The sequence below is a fragment of the Danio aesculapii genome, chromosome 18 (assembly GCF_903798145.1).
Source record: "Danio aesculapii chromosome 18, fDanAes4.1, whole genome shotgun sequence".
NCBI classification, from domain to species: domain Eukaryota; kingdom Metazoa; phylum Chordata; class Actinopteri; order Cypriniformes; family Danionidae; genus Danio; species Danio aesculapii.
In genome coordinates this window covers 14,734,871-14,756,398 of record NC_079452.1, presented here as the reverse complement: position 1 = coordinate 14,756,398, position 21,528 = coordinate 14,734,871, and the positions used below count along the sequence as shown (strand labels likewise).

At 34.7% G+C, this 21,528-nt stretch overlaps 1 protein-coding gene across 1 annotated transcript in view; it reads right to left on the bottom strand.

The window, feature by feature from the left end:
- nectin1b (nectin cell adhesion molecule 1b) overlaps positions 1-21,528 on the bottom strand; it is a 451,256-nt gene that overhangs the window by 51,190 nt on the left and 378,538 nt on the right. The window contains exon 8 of the mRNA XM_056478835.1: positions 10,514-10,615. Coding sequence (XP_056334810.1) covers positions 10,514-10,615 — 102 coding nt within the window. The remainder of the gene's footprint in view (positions 1-10,513; positions 10,616-21,528) is intronic.

Sequence of the window (21,528 nt, the reverse complement as noted above, 5' to 3'; positions counted from 1 at the left end):
GGGTGGTAAGGGAGGTGTCGCCGCCACGCCGTCTCTATTCTGGACGCGCCGGCCCTGTGTGTGTGTGTGTGCGTGCGTGTGTGTGTGTGTGCGTGAAAAGAGCAAGTAGAATGTGATGGGCTAGGAGATCTCCTCGCCAGTTCTTGGAGTTTTTGCTCAATAAAATAGTTAGTCGTCAGTATTTTCTAGTCGATCGTCTGTATTTACATTCACCCACTGGCAGCCAAAATCCAATATGAACCGTGTATGCACTGTGACTACTTTTAAATTGTTGATTAGCAGCTGGGCATTTCACTCTGTCTTGCCCTGAAGCCTGTCAGTGTCATCGACCAATCGCAGCAGGCTGTCATCGGTCCAATCAGCGCAGATTAGCTTCGCGCTGAGGAGGGGTTTGGGAACAAATGAATCACTGAACGATTCATATGAGAGTCGCTGGGATAATTAGGTAAAAATAAATGCAGATTATAAGACCATCAAAGTGTTTTTTGACCTTGCATGCATATTAGACTGTTGTTGGAGACCCTTACAACCTAAATATGACCCTATTTCATGTATAATATGGGCTCTTTAAACTATTAACAATGTTAATAAAATTCACTTTTTCAAACTTTTCACAGTTATTAGAAGAAAGATCTCATAATACAGTTCAAAAGCATAAATAAACAGAGAAAAATAGAAAAAACTGTAAATTTACAGATATTTTTAAAGTGATTATTGAAAATAAACACAGGAAGTGTTACATCAACCTTACTTTAGAGCCACTGGTGGAAAGTCATCAGTGTGGAGGTCTAGGAAATTTGACGTTGATTACTTGGGACTCAATCTGAAATGGCTTTTCAGCCACACACCAATCACTTCCCCAATGTTTCTGCCCTTTTCAACAATTGAAACACATTCCAGTGAGCACAATGGATATGCTAGTCAAGCTAATTACAGTCACATCAGTGATTGGGGGCAGTGTATACCCTCTGGGAGCCCGCGTTCTGGATCAGAAAAGCTCCTTCATTAGTCTTCAGCTCTTTTCATTAGCAAGAACACTAAGAACTTAAGCACCCACACTGTCAATTTGACATCACAGACAATATGCCTGCAATATGTGTCAGGCTCTAATGTATTTTTCATTCCTTTTATATAGTCGATGCAAACTGATGCAGCATTACAAATAAAACTGTCACACATACATTAATTTAGATTAGATGTTTCCTAGCATGAGCGCCTTGAGTCAAATAATATTGAATTTACGCCGCTTTATGCTCTTGTATGAAAATGTGCGAATACACTATTGTGTAGTTAGAGTAATTAGGGTTTGATGGTTCATGTTTGCACACAGCACAACAAGTCCAGTGGATCTTTTCTTAAACTTACATTCACTCACTATTTTTGCTGCTTGTTCAAACTACTTATTTAAAACGAGCTGAATCAACCCAATTCTTAAGTTTGTTTTGGGGGACTTAATTGTTAAATGTTTTATATTATTCATTCATTCATTTATTTTTCTTTATCTTAGTCCCTTATTTATGACAGTGGAATGAACCACCAACTATTCCGGCATTTGTTTTATGCACCAGATGCCCTTCCAGCTGCAACCCATTACTGGGAAACACCCATGCACACTAACATTCACACACCCTCATACACTCCACACTGAAAAAAAATATTCAAAGATGATTCCTTGGATTTACTCATTTTTTTACGTTGAGTGGTTGTAAACAATTTATTTGGGCTGAATTTAAACAAATGAATTAAGTTGAACATTATTAAATTTAATTTGTTTGTTTAAATTCAACTCAAATAAATAGTTTGCAACGGTTTTGCATGCAACACTTTTTTCAGAGGCCAATTTTGTTTACCTAATTCACTTGCACCATGTGTCTTTGGATTGTGGGGGAAAATGGAGCACCTGGAGGAAACCCACACCAACACGGGGAGAACATGCAAACTCCACACAGAAATGCCAACTGACTCAGCCAGGGTTTGAACCAGCAATCTTCTTGCTGTGAGGCGATTGTGCTACCCACTGCACCACCGTGCTACCTAATATGTATATTTATTATAAATAAAATTATTATTAATATTATTCAATGATTACTCTAAATAAATAACAGAAACAATCCTACATGTAACTGGAAAACAATGTAAAGACAAAACTGCAACATTTTTGCTGTGAGGCAACAGTGCTAATCACTGAGCCACTGTGCCACCATTGCTATATATTAAATTTGTAAAAACTATTAACTTTGTGTTGGGTCAACATGAAGGCATTGCATGAAACCTCAAGCATTCTTTACAATGTTGTATAAGAATGAGTATAGTCGCTGACTCTGTGGGGGATAACGCATTGCAAGTAACGCGAGTTATGTATAATATTACTTTTCTAAGTAACGAGTAAAGTAACCAATTACTTTTAAAATTAATTAATAATAGTTGAGTTGTTGTTTTTTAAATGTAACAGGAGTTAATCTTTAGTTTAATTTATTGGCTCTTAAAAATATATTGCTATTATAAAGAATATTTGTATACTGTATTACAGTATTTCCAATATATGCTTTAAAAAAAGCAATTCACAAACCTTCAACAATTTTGTTAGCCTGTAAAAATATTTTACTACTAGGGTTTTTAATAATCTTGTGTTTAGGGTATCACATCAATAAAGAAGTCTTGCCTATGAATTTTATTTTATTTAGTAAATATTTCAAACATTATGTATAACAGAGCAAGGAATTTTTCACAGTATTTTCTATAAAAATTTTTCTTATGAAGAAGATCTAATTTGTTTTATTTCAGTTAGAATAAAAGCAGTTTTTTTTTTTTTGCCATTTTAAGGTCAATATTATTACCCCCCTAGATATATATATATATATATATATATATATATATATATATATATATATATATATATATATATATATATATATATATATATATATATATATTTGATTGTCTACAGCCCAAACCACCGTTTTTAACCTAGTTAATGCCAATTTAAGCTGAGTAAATCTATATCTTGAAAAATTTCTAGTAAAATATTTTGTACTGTCATCTAGGGCTGGGCGATAAAATCGCTGACAATATTTATTGACCAAACACCATTGTCAATATCGATGAAAAAAAAAAAAAGACTCGGTATTAAGTTTCAGTATGAAGCACTATAGTTTTATTCAAATGTAGCTGCTGAGCGTGTGCAGAAACAACGTCAATAAGCTTAGGGTGTAAGTTTGTCATTTCCAATGGAGGCGCGCAACTTGCACGATGCGCATATGGGAGCATATGTGAGGTGCACGCATTTTGAAAACATCAGAATTTTTCTGAACAATCTGTTTCCCACTTTGAATGGAGTCAGAATAACTATACGTGAAAATAAGTGCCGTATAGCAGCAGTGAGGAGATTGTAAATAAAAAAAGAATGTATGTCGCCAGAGTGGCTTTTTGGTTTCTTTTCCTGTGCATCCCAGCCACTAGCACCCCATCTGAAAGAGTTTTTTTTAGGATGGGGTAGTCATTCAACTTCACAATTTATAATGCTGCGATATGTTTTTAAATAATGATGTCTGGTTCCTTTAATTGAAAGCTCAGCATTGATTCTCATCATTTATTTTGTTTACAAAGTTTGAGGTTTACTGTATTATTATTATTCACGCCTTAACATTTGCTTTGATCGTTCAGCATTTACACCTTACCACTGCACACACTTTGTAACAATTTATTTATCAAATTTAAAAGTCTCAATAACGCTTCTGTTTATATTGTGATAAAGAGATCAGATATTGTGTTTGTCTTTATATTTTTGTTTATGACTATTAAAATGGTCACATTTAATTTTGATGGTCCGTTTGATGAATTTAAGTTACATTGCATCTACACGCCAACTAATTCTTATTAAATTCTAAGTAGACTTTTAGGTTGGGGTTAGGGTTGGGGTTTGGGTTGGGGTTTGGGTTAGTGTAAGTTGACATGTACTTGCAAAGTTCCTTAGTCAGTTAAATGTCTGTTGAAGGAGCGGTATCAAAATATATAAAGCAGACAGTCTACTAATACTCAAATGGACCATCAAAATAAAGTGTTACCATTAAAACTGTTAGCTTTAGTAATGTTGGTAAATTAAAATAAAGTTAAATAAAAAACAAATCCTAATATTCTTAAATGAACTGTTAAAAAATATTCAATAATTATTAATGGTGGGCCATTACCGGTGTTAACATGCTGCGTTAACGCGAGACTCTTATCGTGCGATAAAAAAATATTGCCGTTCTATTCTCTTAATCTATTGCCCTTAATCAATGCCCTTCTGTATCTTTCACTTACTTTGAAGACACTACTGACTATGTTTACATGGACATCTGTAATCTAGTTATTCACCTTAATAGACAATAATTTAATTAACCTGTTTACGTGTAAGAGTTTCCTGTAATTTTCGGTGACTTTAACTGCAGTTCAGCAGTTTCACTTTAATTCATGAACATTTCATTCATGTAAGGACTGGTGAAAGTTTTATGGAATTTAATAACGCACGCCTAATGGAAAGAAAAAAAACTTCTGCATTTCACAATATGTGTGTGTGTGTGTGTGTGTGTGTGTGTGTGTGTGTGTGTGTGTGTGTGTGTGTGTGTGTGTGTGTGTGTGTGTGTGTGTGTAAGTGTAAGTGTATGGTCCTTTATTGACAGCCGCGTGTGTGGATCTTGTTGGAAAATATGGTGAAAAGTCCTACATGACAGTAATAGTTTGATCGCGGTGTTTACTTCAATAATGCCACTAATATATGCATACTCTACATCTTAAATTCATTTCTGTTTAGTTCAGTTATGACTTTAGTGGGATTAAGGTAATCAAAAATCGCTGTTTGGAGCTTATGTAGGCCTACAGTTCAAAATTCATGTTTAACTGAATAAACAGTTAGTAAACACAGGTTAGTAAACACATCTTATTGAACATAATTTGTTTTCATCACCAATTATCATAGAAGAACAGTTGCAGTCTGTGATGCATTTTGGAAACAGGAGATGAGCCCCTGGTCTAATGGGCCACCTGGCTCGAGAAACCTGTTCTCAAAAGACTTACTTTTCATTATTTGGGTTATTTGTCATTATTTGGGTAGCACACATATTCTGAATGCCTTTGGCAGTATTTAAATGAGTATTTAAATAGATTAATTCCAAAATTACAGTGAGATTAATCTAGATTGAAAAACAATTATCTATGCCGACCTATAATAATAATCGATTTTGAATGATATGAAACATGATATCGTGATAATTTTTTTGCAATATCACCCAGCCCTACTGTAATCATGGCAAAATAAATTATTAATCAAAAAAAATTAATTATTAAAACTATTATGTTTAGAAATGCGTTAAAAAATATATATATATCTTTATTCCATTAAACAGAAATTGTAGGAAAAAAAATATACAAGGTGGCCAATAAATCAGCAACTCTAATGATTCTGACTTCAACTGTATATCAAAATGTGACACCTGTATTTATTGAAAATGTCCACCTTGGGCTTCTCTGCATGTTTGCTTTAGCATGACTGCAATTATGTTTGGTCCTTCAGAAAACACACACTCCACCTTTACACAAAAGGTCAGCTACACATTGTGCATTTTATTAAAGCAAAGCAAAGGTTGAAAAACAAAGGAAGGTTGGTTATTTGCATCTAGCAGCAATCCTAGCTGCATCAGACAGCATTCCTTCTCTATGGTATCAACAAATGTATTATTTCTACCAATAAAGAACCCCCCAACAACAAAAGCCACATCCTTCAAACAAGCTGCAAGTGCATTGCTGTGTTTAACGAGAACGAGACTCCGATCATTCCACCGTTGTGTCGCACCATCAACGCCATCCTGACAAATGTGACATTTTCACACACAATAAGCCTCGACGAAACTATAAAAGATGACAAACAACGAGCAGGCAGGAGAATGTGGCTCTTGAAGAGGCATGCGGCTCAGAGTTATAGAGAAGCAAACGCATCCAATATAACACAGCCTGCAAATGAGAGTCGAGGGCGGAAAGACAATGCAACGTGATGCAGAGCGGTACAATCTATCCATGCAGGGTTGCTGGGTAACTACTGTCTTAATTGCCCTGGACTGTAGGGCACCATTATATAAGAAAGAATGAGGTGCGGAGTGACCTGAAGACAGAAAACCTCACAGCAAGGACCAACAAGCCCAGTTTCAAGAACAGCCGGATTAAATTTGGGTTGCTGTGGAGCTTCAGCGCTATTGTAATTCAGTGAGATGAAGAAGTATTTGGATGTTTGGGTTAAATGAATTTACGAAATGCTCTGCTTGATTGCTTTATTAAAAATTGGACTGAAACAAAGGCTCTGATGCAAAAAGATAGTGAGACATTGCAGTATCATACACACTTTTGACAGGAAAGTGTTGAATCAAAGATTGTCGCCTCACAGCAAGAAGGTCTCTGGTTCGAGCCCCGGCTGGGCCAATTGGCATTTCTGTTTGGAGTTTGTATGTTCTCCCCGTATTTGTGTGGGTTTCCTCCGGCTGCTCTGGTTTCCCCCACAGTCCAAAGACATGCGCTATGGGTGAATTGGAAGAACTAAATTGGACATAGCGTATGATGTGACTGTGTGAATGTGAGAGTGAGTGTGTGTTTCCCAGTACTGGGTTGTGGTTGGAAGGGCATCTGCTGCGTAAAACATATGCTGGAATAATTGATGGTTCATTCCGCTGAGGCGACTCCTCATAAATAAGGTGTGTAAACCGAAGGAAAATTAATGACTAAATGAATTCACATGACAAATTTCTACAAATCTAACAGTGCATACTGTCACGTGTTCTTTACAGAGAATGTCCAATGCTGGCTCCACTTGCTATGGGAATTATCATAAAAATTATCATAAGTTTATTTGTCAGAAATTATACATTAACGGCCTTTGAGGTTATATTTGCTACATGGAATCTTGGAGATAATTACGATAACAGTGTTTCTCAGTTGTGCATGCAGTTAACTTTATTTCTTTTCTTTTTCATTTATATGCAGAGGGCCGAGTATATGACCTATCCTGCAGCCAGCCAACAGGGGGCGTCAACATATTTTGACTTCACTTTTTAGGACGTGTGCCACACATTTGAACACTATTGAAATTCCTAGGAGTTAAAAAAAGCAACCAGCTTACAGTAGTTTGTTTTCTCCTTGAAACTATTTAGGAGCACTGATATTTGAAACCATCTCAGAGCACTGATATGGTGACCCAGAGAGCTCACGCGCACTGCAAAATAAGAAAACGCATGCAAGTAGAAAAAACAAAACACTTGCAATTTGAGAAAACATCAGTTTGACAACATAAGAGCGGACTAATTCCCATAACAAATGCAAATGCAGAACTGTGCTGCAAATAGCACATACCAGTAATGTGTCTGGACCCCCAAAATGTGAAAAACCTTCTCTGAGAGATCTGAGAGGTGAGTTTTTTTTTTTTCCTGGTCATGCGTTTTCTTTTCATTTGTGTGTGTGTGTGTGTGTGTGTGTATATATATATATATATATATATATATATATATATATATATATATATATATATATATATATATATATATATATATATATATATATATCTATATATATATATATATATATATATATATATATATATATATATATATATATATATACACATACATACATACATACATACATACATACATACATACATATACATAAATATATACATACATATACTTCTTTTTGGATCAGTCCCTTTATTAATCAGGGGTCGCCACATCAGCAGAATGAATTGCCAACTTATTCAGCACATGTTTTATGCAGCAGATGCCTTTCTAGCCAAAACCCAACCCTGGGAAACACCCACACACTCTTGCACACACACACATACACTACTGCCAATTTAGCTTATTCAATTCACCTATACCACGTGTCTTTGGACTGTGGGGGAAACCGAAGCACCCAGAGGAAACCCACTGAACATGGGGAGAACATGCAAATTCCACACAGAAATGCCAACAGAACCAGCCAGGGCTCAAACCAGCGACCTTCTAGCTGTGAGGCGATTGGGCTACCCACTGCGTCACCATGCTTCCCCATATATATATATATATATATATATATATATATATATATATATATATATATATATATATATATATATATATACATATATATATATATATATATATATATATATATATAATATATATATATATATATATATATATATATATATATATATATATATATATATATATACATACAAAAGTTCTGTCAGGTTCTTGAATCTGATTGGCTGATAGCCGTGAGATATTCTGCAAATAACAGCACTCATTCAGCCTCTTAACCCTTCATCCCTGTATATTACTCCACCCACATGCAGCAACAAGCAGAGGACACTCTGCAGTTTGACAAATATTGCTGCTGTTGGACAACATAATGCACTTTTGAGGCTTTTTAAGGCAAGAATGTAGATGTTTAGATTATACCTATGCAGTTTATTTATAAGGATATTTATATATTAAAATATACACATTTATAAAGATATTTAAATATATTTAAATATATAAAGATATTTAAATATTTATAATTTCTGAGAGACGTTAGCCGTTAGCCTGTCATTGTGCAGATCAAAGATGGTTGACATTGTCTATCCACAAGATGGTGAAAGAGAACACATAATAAGTCCTTACAGGAGAAAATGGTGTAATTTTAAACAACAGCTGATCAAATAATTATTAAACTGAAAGTGAATTTCGGTCGGTCTCTCTCTTTTTTTGTTGCAGTGCTGTATTTTTATTGAAGTGTATTGAGTGTGAGATGGGACTCACGTATCAGAAATGTGTGCATTTTGTGTTGGCCACTCTTTCTATATCCCTGAATTACTTTTTGATTTGTCATCTGTTTGTTTTTAATGAGTCTCCTGTTTTCGTTACTGCAGACTAGTTCAGTAAAAAGAAAGAAGAAACACCCGCATGTGTTTAGTGTTTTTCCTTACCAGAAACACAACAGTAATCTGGTAGTGTTTGATTGCTTTGGCTTTTTCTAGGTTAATTATTGTGATATCCTGATTGCAACAGAGAAATACTGGGAAATGTCTCTAGACTGATGGCATTTCATGCCGTTTAGCTTTATAATCTTAAAATGTGAACAAAATCACCTGTTTTGTCATCACTTTAGACATAAAGCTATAGAGAATCATTGAAATAGCTCTAAAGTGACGTTTGTGAACTGGCAAAGGTTTCTGCTGTTCTGACGTCAGCTGCAGATGTGAAGGAATGGTTGAAGAAAGTAGTTCCACATATAAAAGGGTTTTTAGACTCTTGTGTTTGATTTTCTTTTCCATACATGATTAGGTCGTCGAACTGTTGTATAAATGTAATTTCACACTTGTAGCTGCACAATGTGGCTGTATATCGTCACTGGTGGGCACGCCTCCAACAAGTGCCGATATACAGACATATTGCACTGCTACGAATATTGCTCATATTGACCTTATTCTACAATGCGGTAGTGCGCTCGTTTTTGCGATTGTTTTAGGACTTCCGATTCGGTTGCCTATGGGAGAAATGACTAGAAATAATAAACAGCAGAAAACAATCAAACTACTCGCTCTACAAAGTGTTTGCTATACATAAAAAGTTGAATATTTTAATACGAAAAGATCAGTTTCCAACATCAAGCAGCATAAAGAGCTGTTTTTAACCTCTAAAAATCAATGGAAGTAAATAAGACCGGAAGTTTCGAGCCAAAAAGATTCAAATGGCTGCGCCCGCTCATATGCAGAGAATAAGGTGAATATATTAAGTTCTGAGAGTAACTCTTTCTAACTTGACATTGGAAAGAAAAAAAGGCTCAGTGCTCTGTATAAGATGGACAAATTTGCTGTCTATCTGCAAAATAAGAAAACAAAACCCTAACAAATTGAGAAAACATCAATTTGACAACATAAGTTCACACTAATTATTATAACAAATGCAGAAATGTTCTGCAAATAGCACAGACAAGAGGTGAGTTTTTTCCTGATCATTCAATTTTTCATAATTTGTATTTTTAAATAAAATGGCATTAGAAAGATAAAAAGCCTCATCATTCTGTATAGGATGTACAGATTTGCTGTCTATCCAATTCTATCACTTTTGAGGTTTCATTTGAGCTGAGATGCTACATTTGAAGGCAGCTTCCTATGAAGGTAGCTTCCAAGAATGCAGCTCACTATGTTTTGGAACAGAGCCTGGACGTGAACACAACATGCCTGCAACGCATTCCCACACACTTGTGAGAAACCCCAAACCGTCCACGAAACCAGCTGAATTACAGATCCTTGTCATCTGATCCCAGCTGACACAATACAAGCTGGAAAATAAGTCCCTTTGGAATTCCCTTTTAATCTAAACATCATTCTGAAGGCAGTTCATCTCGTGCAACATGCATAAGAAGATGTGCTCTCTAAACACCAGACCCCCGAAGGCCTATTATCAATAATTCCGCCGAAGCAAGAGAACGGACAAACAGCAATGAGTTTAGCAGTGCTACTCACCGGTTTATCGGTGAACGCAGTGGACTCAGACTGTGCCATGTCATAGTATGGGGGCTGCAGAGGAATCTTCTGTATCTCATCCTCCTTGTCCAGATGAACAACCTTCAAAGGCAACAGAACCTGAGATGAAGACGCCATTCAGACTATAGGGGCAGCCGGCAAGCAATTGTGTTAACCTGTCTGAAAACATGTCTGCCTACTCTGTATAAAAGAACCAAACAAAACACTCGAAGAGGCAGACATTTCGCAAGGCCTATTCGCAACACACCGATGTGACAAAAATACAAATTACATAGGGCTTTCTGAAAGGAATGTTTGTGTGCTTGTGCAATATTGAGTATTTACAGATACCAGGTGCTTGATTCTTGTATTTTCTATAGTGATAGGTGCACTTTTAAGATATGACTAGGGCCAGACGGAATCTGCAGACTTTTTTTGCTATTTCTGTGGAATTTTAATAAAAATCTGCAGATTTCTGCAGAATAATTTTGGGAGTATCATAACTAAAACCATAATATGTGAAATAAAAAATAATATCTTTTAAACTTTATATTTAATGTCACAATAAATCAATAAATTTCACTTTATTTGGTAAACAAAGCAAGTCTCTTATATAATATATCTACTAAAAGACAGAAAATATTACTTAACAAACTGCATTGTACATAAATCAGATAAACATTTTCACATTAGTAATAATTACTAATACTAATTAGTAGTATAATTACTAATACTAATATTAATTAGTAATAATATTACTGTGATAATTAAAAAAAACTGAATAAATATAGATTTACACACATTTACTTAAGTAAATAAACAGAATTAATGATGGGCTAAAAATCTATGGAAATCTGCAGAAAATCTGTGGAATTCCGTGTGGGCCTAGATATGCAAATTTGCAAGTATATTTCAAGCATTTTCCATTTATTTTCCTTAAACTGGAGTAGTAAACAAAAAAATTGATCATTTACAGTAAACTAAATGCTTTATTAATGAGAAATGGAAAGTAATTAAATATGATAAAGATGATTGATTGTTATTTATTGTTGTTTAATTCATGGTTAAGCTTTTGACTGTAACAGAGTTGACGTTTTCCAGCATTTTGAGCTTTAGCTCAGGATGCTAACTTCAAACACAATATAGGGATGGCTGACGTAAAACTGACGTTTTGACAGAGTGTCAAGATCCCGAAGTGCAAGTGGTTCACAACACTGCACCCGATCATGATCTAAAACACCCAGGTCACGTGACCATGTTAACTCTTTTGACGAGCCACTGTGGCTAGTAGATTTCCAAAGTTACTAGCCACTCGCCATTTTTACTAGCCACAATTTTGTTGTTGGAAAAATATATTTAATATGAATAAATATGACTTTGACATGCAACAATTACTTGATTTAGATTTTGTGTTATGTTGTGTTATGTCCACAATAAATGACTATATGTACAGGATACTATTAATTGCAGAAGTGTGCAGATAGATAAACATAATTACAAATGTCCATGAACTGAACATACCCACAGCACATGGACATTTGTAATTATGTTTATCTATCTGCACACTTCTGCAATTAATAGTATCCTGTACATATATTCATTTATTGTAAATCTGTTCATAGCTAATACAACCTGTATATAATGTTGATAGTACATACATCCATCTGTAAATATCACCATAGTTTTTCTATAACTGCACTTTATAACTTATACCTGTATCCTGCACTTGCTGCTATTGCACTGCTGGTTAGACCTAAACTGCATTTCGTTGCCTTGTACTTGTACATGTGTAATGACAATAAAGTTGAATCTAATCTAATCTAATCTAATGTTCTCCCTGTGTTTGCGTGGGTTTCCTCTGGGTGCTCCGGTTTCCCCCACAGTTCAAAGACATGCGGTACAGGTGAATTGGGTAAGCTAAAATTGTCCATAGTGTGTGAGTGAATGAGTGTGTATGGGTTTTCCAGTGATCGGTTGCGGCTGGAAGGGCATTCCCTGCGTAAAACAAATGCTGGATAAGTTGGTGGTTAATTCCGCTGTGGCGACCCCAGATTTATAAAGGGACTACGCCGAAAAGAAAATGAATGAATGAATGAATGAATGAATGAATGAATGAATGTCCACATGCCTCCTCATTCCTCGCTCGCATGAGCAAATGGGTTATGGTTTCATAGTGTCGAATTTCAATTAGTGTTTATTTCACATGACTTTTCAGGGCTCAACACTAAGGATTTACCCAATTTATCTCTGACCACACTAAAAATAAATAAATTATTATTTCTTAGCCACAAATTTTAAATATGTCAATGCAAAATATAAATTGTTAAGCAAAATGAGGCTGTATACATGCTCTTTTTATTCAACAAATCCTTTCTTAAATAAACAATTACATTTAAAAAATAATTATTGACATGTATCTAAAACCATACACAGTAGTCTGTCCAGGCTAAAGGTCCCTCAGATCACCAGTTAACTATACATTAATGAGAAGTTAATCTCCTATTAAAGCAACGTTATTGCAAAACGATTAACGTTAGGCCCATAATTTGTTCTGTTTAAAGAATGGTTAAAGCTAAACCGGCAACCGCTGCGGCTTACAAAAAGACATTTTTTAAAAACATCCGGAGCTTTTGGAAGCAGCAGGACTGTGGGTGCACGAGCATTACTTTTCGTCCAGTCTATTTAAAAAGAAAAACGATTGCAGCAGTTGCGTTTCCAGGAACGGGAGCTTCGCGCCAGGAAATGGGAGAGCGCATGCTTTTTAAAACAGTCGCGCACATCACATCAGCTGTGCGCGCAAGTGATCATCCGTTCATTCGGTATTCAGCTGCTTTCTTTTGCTCGCGCGAACGCTATTTTTGTCATTGATGCTGTTTCTCGACTCTAAGGTGACATTTGCACACATATTGGGCCATCTTTATTGTTGACCCCTGCTTTTAAGAAAATTTATCTTCAATCAGCCAAAGTGGCTAGTGGGAGTGTCTGTCTATCCTGCCACAGCTGAAATCGACCCGCATTTGGCGGGTGTTAGTGTCAAGCCCTGCACGTGACTAAAGTGATTCGAAACACCCAGGTCATTTCAAAAGCGTTTCCAGATCTGTTGAATCTGCGTTTGACTGACAGGGTCAGAAAAAAATTTCATGTAGCCTAGTGGACTGTTTCGCGGCATCACCCTGAATTCGAACCCATAATCTCTACATGCTATTCAGGAACTCTTACAGCTTCACTAAATCACTTGATACCTCGACTCTACAACGTGGGGTATAATACCCCGATTTGCTAAACTGTTAATTTGCTGCAGCTGTTCCAGAGCAATACCTAAAAATGACCACTAGGTGTCACTGTAGAGATGGGTTTTAAATCGTTTCGAAGCTTCGACACATTCACTTCAATTGTTTCAGTGTTTTATGAAGCCTTGCTTTGTCCACCACTCACACGATGCCACATGGCATGTCTAAATCATAATTTGATGTGGTTTCATCATATTATAGATTTTTTTTTATCTTAGAAATATCACAATAACATAGTTAACGTATAATTAATCTACTATCGGTGCATATCCTAAATATTTTTATCAAATTAATGAGAAAAAAAATGAGTTTCCCACCAGAGGAAGCGACGTTACTTGGAGCAAGTCACATGCTTTTTGCTATCAGCGCTTTACTGATTATGCCTTTATGTGATCGATGTAACAGAGTTTTTTATTATTACTGAAATGATAAATAATGCAAAAAAAATAAAAAAATAAATAATAAATATTATATATATATATATATATATATATATATATATATATATATATATATATATATATATATATATATATGTATATATATATATATATATATATATATATATATATATATATATATATATATATATATATATATGATTCATGCAAATGTTTATTTAAATTAGTAGAGTTAACACAAAAAATGACAATTATTTAATTACTCAATTTTGGAGGCAGACTGTTAAAAATAGATGTAATCGGAGTCTTTTAATAAATGTTTTTGCTGACAAAATGCCCCTAACTTAACTTGAAATAATTTTTGTTGTTTAAATATACACGATGGCTCAGTGGTTAGCACTGTCACCTCACAGCAAGAAGGTTGCAGGTTCGAGTCCCATCTGGGCAAGCTGGCATTTCAGTGTGGAGTTTGCATGTTCTCCCCGTGTTGGCGTGGGTTTCCTACGAGTGCTCTGGTTTCCCCCACAGTCCAAAGACATGCGCTATAGGTGAAATGAATAAACTAAATTGGCTGTAGTGTATGAGTGTGAATGAGAGTATGGATGTTTTCCAGTACTGGGTTGCAGCTGGAAGGGCATCCACTGTGTAATGCATATGCATGCTGGATAAGATGGCGATTCATTCTGCTGTGGCGACCCCTGATGAATAAAATTGACTTAACCAAAGGAAAAAATTAATGAATAATAAGAGAAGATATATCTAAAAGATGCAAAATAAACCCACATATAGTATATAGTACATATACATATATATATATATATATATATATATATATATATATATATATATATATATATATATATATATATATATATATATGTGTAGTATATATATATATATATACTACACACAAACACACAATATGTAAAACTATATGGTGCATTGAATATGAACATCAAAATACTTCACTTTTCAAACACAAAAGCAAAAGTTTGATCAAACTAATGGGATTAAGCTTATAATCATAGAACCCATAGTCATAAAGATATGCAGTGGTTAGATATGTGATTTCAATTGGAATAAACAGGCATGCAAACACTTAATAGCATCCAACCCTGACCAAATCTCAGAGAACAAACTGTATTCTGCTGAGTGTTTAGCTTTTACTGTATGTGCTGCATCAAATTGGTGGTATTGAACGAAGTTCTGTTGTTACCATTTTGCTAAATGCTCAAATTGCATACATCAGACATTGCTTTTGTAAATCCACACAGCAGACAGTTTACTGTACCTCAGCATTGTCACAAACTTGGTTCTCTCCACTTATAACACTTGTGTGACGGCTGCCGTAAATGAAGGATCATACTGCTCAGTTAAAGAGATAGTTCACCCAAAAATGAAAATTCTGTCATCATTTACTCGTTTCAAACCTTTATGAGTTTCTTTCTTCTGTCGAACACTAAAGAAGATATTTTGAAAAATGTTAGAAACCCGTAACTATTGACTTCCATTGTATTTGTATATGGAAGTCAATGGTTACAGCTTTCTTTAAAATACCTTCTTTTTTGTTCAACAGAAAAAAGAAACCCATAAATATTAGGAACCACTTAAGGGAGAGTAAATAGCATGTACATTTCATTTTTGGGTGAACTAACCTTATAGGAAATGCCTTGATCAGCCTGACACACCTTAGTTGTTTGTCGTTATTTAGTTTCTTGTACTTGACGATCAATTATATCAATAGCTGCATGTCTATCTGTATTTGGACATATACTGTAAGCAAGAAGTGAATTTGATTGTTTTTCTGAAAAGCAACAACAACTACAACAAATAAAAATCTATCCTGTGAAATTCTGTTTGATCACAGTTCATATTTTCCCTGTTGACGTGAAGGGGCCCAGTGGGATTAATAAGTTTTGTTTTCAAATAAAAAAAAAAAATCAAAACTAAACAAACATATAAATACATAAATAAATGTGAAATGTTATTATTACTATTATTGTTGTTGTTGTTGTTGTTGTTGTTGTTGTTGTTGTTATTATTATTTTATTGCTATTATTATTATTATTATTATTATTATTATTATTATTATTATTATTATTATTATTATCATTATTATTATTATTATATTGCTATTATTATTATTATTATCATTATTTTATTGCTATTATTATTATTGTTATCATTATTATTATTATTATTATTATTATTATTATTATTATTATTATTATTATTATTATTATTATTATTATTATTGCTATTATTATTATTATTATTATTGTTATTATTATTGTTATTATTATTTCATTGCTATTATTATTATTATTATTATTACAATTATCATTATTATTATTTAAACAAGTCTAAATTAATAAAAATATCAAATAAATAAAAAAACTGTGAAAAGTTAATATTGTTATTATTATTATTATTTCCACTACTACTATTATTTAAACAAGTCTAAATGAATAAAAAATATCAAATAAATAAATAAATGTGAAATGTTGTTATTATTATTATTATTATTAATTTTATTATTTAAAGGGAACCTAGGTTACCCGTTTTTTCAGATTTATTATGAATCTTTTGACTCTCCAGAATGTGTCTGTAAAGTTTCAGCTTAAAACACCCATCATATTTTTTATTATACCTAGATTCTATTTTATACATTTTTGCACTGGGTGGCTGTTTTGCTGTACTGCGCCTTTAAGGCTAGTCCTCCCCGACCACCATTTCTACGTGCCTTTCTGCGTGCCTCAATCTCCTCCCTCGGCTGCGTCAGACAACAGACAGACATAAAGGATGCAAATCTCAAGTAGCGTTCGTGAGAATTACTACAGTAAGTAGTAAGAGTAACTACTCTTTACCAATGAGTATTTGATGCATGTGTTGTATTAAGTTACAACGATGAGTCACACACAATGTCATTACAAAGTTCACGCGCACACAAACAGACACACACACATACCCAGCACGGACACGATACGCACCTACATACAGACAGCGCGCATTTAGCTTTGCACTCTTTTTGCACGCAAATGTGACAGGATACAGGTTAATCTCCACTGCTGTATGAATATCTGTTATGTTAATGTACAAAACCTGATTTAACATCCACAAACCGGGATTGAAGCGTTTTCTTTTATAATTGTTCTGACACGCGGCTGTGCTGATGAAGTAAATCGCAGTAATTCATTCCACACATGCACTGATTTAAAAACATTTTAAACTTGTGAAACTCACTCTTCTTGATCACATTTGATGATGATTGATGATCCTAGCAAACTTAACAGACCTTTTATTCCCAGTTGCTTTGCACTCGTCTTCTCTTGTTGATATGGTTATACACGTGACTACCGGGACATGTTACGCAGCTGTCAATCAATTCGGTGGGCAGGGGGACCGCACTCCTACGTCAAGTTGCCGTTGGTCTGAAAACTGCTTCAATTGGTCCACCGTTTTTATGTTGTTAAATTGAAAAAAAAAGGACTGGGTGTGTTTATATCACCCCAACATGACGGTCTATACACTATACATACACATATGTCTGTCCAAATTTTTCACCATAGATTTTTCACCATAGGTGCCCTTTAAACCATTCTAACTGAATAAAAAGTATCAAATAAATAAATACATAAATAAATGTAAAATATTGTTGTTGTTATTATTATTATTATTATTTAAACATGAAAAAATTATTAATTAATGTATTAAATAAATAAATAAATAAATAAATAAATAAATAAATAAATAAATAAATAAATAAATAAATAAACAAATAAATAAATAAATAAATAAATAAATAAATAAATAAATAAATAAATAAATCTAGAGCTGCTAATGCCACTTTTAAGCGAGCTGCTTCCATTTGATCAAAGAGAATTAGTTCTACAGGCTTTTAATGCAGCGTCTGTGTGCCGACGAATTCTCCGAGCCATTTATAACAGCGGTCTGTTTCTCTGAAACTGATGAGCTTCATTCAAAGCGCTGTTGGCCACCTGCTGATCTCTTCGTATCGCATGCAAAAGACAACTGGGGATAAAAGAGCTTTGACAGAAAGCGTCTCAGACACGCACACAAACATGTTTTCTTTCTGACTAAATTTAAGTTTGGGAAATATTTTGCACCAAAAGTTTCTTCGGGGGTCCGTAGGGAGGCAAGCCACAGACTGGAGGATGCGAAAACATGAAAATGGGTTATGAAAAAAAAATAGCATGGGCTCATTTTTTTTTTCGCCCCACCCATGGCAAACGACAACAGCCACCTAACAAGTGCTGTAGCCTCAACATATGCTTTCATGACAATGAAGACAAACACAGCAGAAGAGTGCTTTCATTTTGTCATGTTTAATGGGGTGTGCAAAACCTCTTCCAACTAACTGCTAGACGAAAAAAAAAAATGATGGCGAACTCATCCAGAGAGCTCTGCGAAGGCCCCGGCCTCATTGTTTTCTGAGCAATTTTCATTAGGATTACAGTGTGCTTCTTTTACTTTGCTTGCCGCTTCAGTGGCAATGTGTTTAGAAGTTTGGGATGGGATAGTTTCTCAACCCCTTAAGTACTAAAGTCTTTTCCAGACCTAAATAAAACGTCTGGAGCTGCTTGAAATTGCGACTGTCTCCGTAAGAAAAGCGAGAGAGAGAACAATCAGGCATTTTTTCGCATTTTCTAACGAGTCAAAGAGCGAAAAGACGGGAGAAGACAACAACAACAACAACAACAAAAACAAAACAAAAGAAAAGAGCCGCTTATATGTGCAGGCGGGTGGTTGTTTGGCTTGGAGGGCTGTTTTAGTGGTTTGATGTGACTGAATTGAAATGCTTAAATGTGGGATAATCCTCCAGCAAAGATGGCCTTTGAGTAAAGATTCCCAACAATCGCCGCCTGCCTATGTCACATTTCTGAGGGATATCTATTCACTGTAAAGAGGACTTTAGCTTTACGGAAGATTTCTGAGACAGTGGAAAAATTCAATTTAAAGGAAGAATAAAAGGCTTTGCTGTCTCTTTGTTATGGCAGCCAACTATTTTGTTTCTTGTTATCTCTTCCCTGGGGCTGTGTCAAGAGGAACGGGGAGGGTGGAAAATGCTCTCACAGGTTCCCTCATTACCTAAAAGTAACACGGGGACAGTGTCAGTCAGGCTTATAGTGGCCTTTCATGTACATGCTGCTTATCGTATTGGTGCAGGTTCAGTATCCTCTTCTCAGGTGGGGCTCTCCTTCTGACCTGAATTTAACTGTACAAGAGACTTGCTGCATAATTATTTGGGGTCATGCGTGTTATATCATCATCAAGTGGCTCGAAATTTACTCTTTCAAAAATATCTGTTCATTAACAGGTTACTTATTTCATGATTCACATGATTTTGTTTGTTTACAGTTTTGAAGTGCATTATGGGACCTTGATCTCTGCTTTGTTGACTTGTGATGCTGAAAATCCAACTGTGCAGTTTAACAAAGTGACTTTTATTGCCATTTTAGTAGTTTGGAGAAATATATTGCATACAAAAGTCTCTAAAATGTCAGGAAGAGTACTGCTAGTTTAAAACCAGCTTTCTGAAATGTAATTTACAACACCAATACAGACAATATATGTATTAAAATGTCAATAAAAGTCACTTTTTAAATCTTTTCAACATCAAAACTTGTTCTTGAGGAAAAGATCAAGGTCCAATTATTTAATTCAACCGCCACCCATACCCCCACCCCCCATCGCTATGTATGTATATATATATATATATATATATATATATATATATATATATATATATATATATATATATATATATATATATATATATATATATACAGTTAAAGTCAGAATTATTAGTCCCCCTTAATTTTTTTTTCTCTTTTAAATATTTCCCAAATGATGTTTAACAGAGCAAGAAAATTTTCACAGTATCTCTGATAATATTTTTTTCTTCTGGAGAAAGTCTTATTTGTTTTAATATGGCTAGAATAAAAGCAGTTTTTGATTTTTTAAAAGCCGTATTAAGGTCAATTTTATTAGCCCCTTTAAGCAATTATTTTTTCGATAGTCTACAGAACAAACCATCGTTATACAATGACTTGCCTAATTATCCTAACCCACCTAGTTAACCTAATTAACCTAGTTAAGCCTTTAAATGTCTTGTTAAGCTGTATAGAAGAGTCTTGAATCATATCTAGTCAAACATTATTTACTGTCATCATGGCAAAGATAAAATAAATCAGTTATTAGAAATGAGTTATTAAAACTATTATGTTTAGAAATGTCTTGAAAAAAATCTTCTCTTAAACAGAAATCGGGGACAAAAACAAACAGCGGGGCTAAACATTCTGACTTCAACTGTATATATATATATATATATATATATATATATATATATATATATATATATATATATATATATATTAAATAGTAGGAAAAACAAATACTATGGAAGTCAACGAAATCAGGATTCCAGCATTCTTTAAATAATCTGCTTTTGTGTTCACCAGAATAAAGAAACTAAAGAGTGATTACTTGTTTACTTAAGCCGGCAGCTAGCTCTCTGCAAAACTCTCATGATTGTGTACTGAAGCTAAGCAGGGCTGTGTCCAGTCAGTACCTGGATGGGAGACCACATGGGAAAGTTAGGTTGCAGCTGGAAGTGGTGTTAGTGAGACCGGCAGGGGGTGCTTAACCTGCAGTCTGTGTGGGTCCTGACGCCCCAGTATATTGATCAGGACTATACTGCTCAGTGGGCAGTGCTGTCTTTTGGATCCTGACTCTCTGTGGTTGTTAAAGATCCCAGCATGTCCTTTGAAAAATAGTAGGTGTTTAACACCGGCATCCTGACCAAATTTGCCCACTGACCTCTGTCCATCATGGCCTTCTAACCATCCCCATATCATAATTGGCTTTATCACTGTCTCATCTCCACCAATCAGCTTATGTGTGGTCTGGTGCAAAATGGCTGCTTTCGCGACATCCAGGTGGATGTGGCGGTGGTGGATGAGGAAAATTCCCCCCAAAAATTGTGTAAAATAGTTTTTGAGTGTCTAGAAAAGCGCTAAATAAATGTAATTTTTTTTTTAATTTACATAATTTTTTTATAGTGTAGAGATTTGTTTTGTGTATTGACAATGTTTCCATTGAAACAGAAAATATTGACAGGGGAAATTCCTCTACTTCTTCAAGCACTCAAGGTTTACTTGGATTGCACTAACTAGCTGTCCTCGATTACGTTCATCTTTTTATACCTCTTTCCCATCCAGGTCATGGCATAAGCACACATTCTGGTTACATTGCCACAGTCATATCACTATGCAGTGCAAGACTGGTTGGCCTCTGAAGCTAA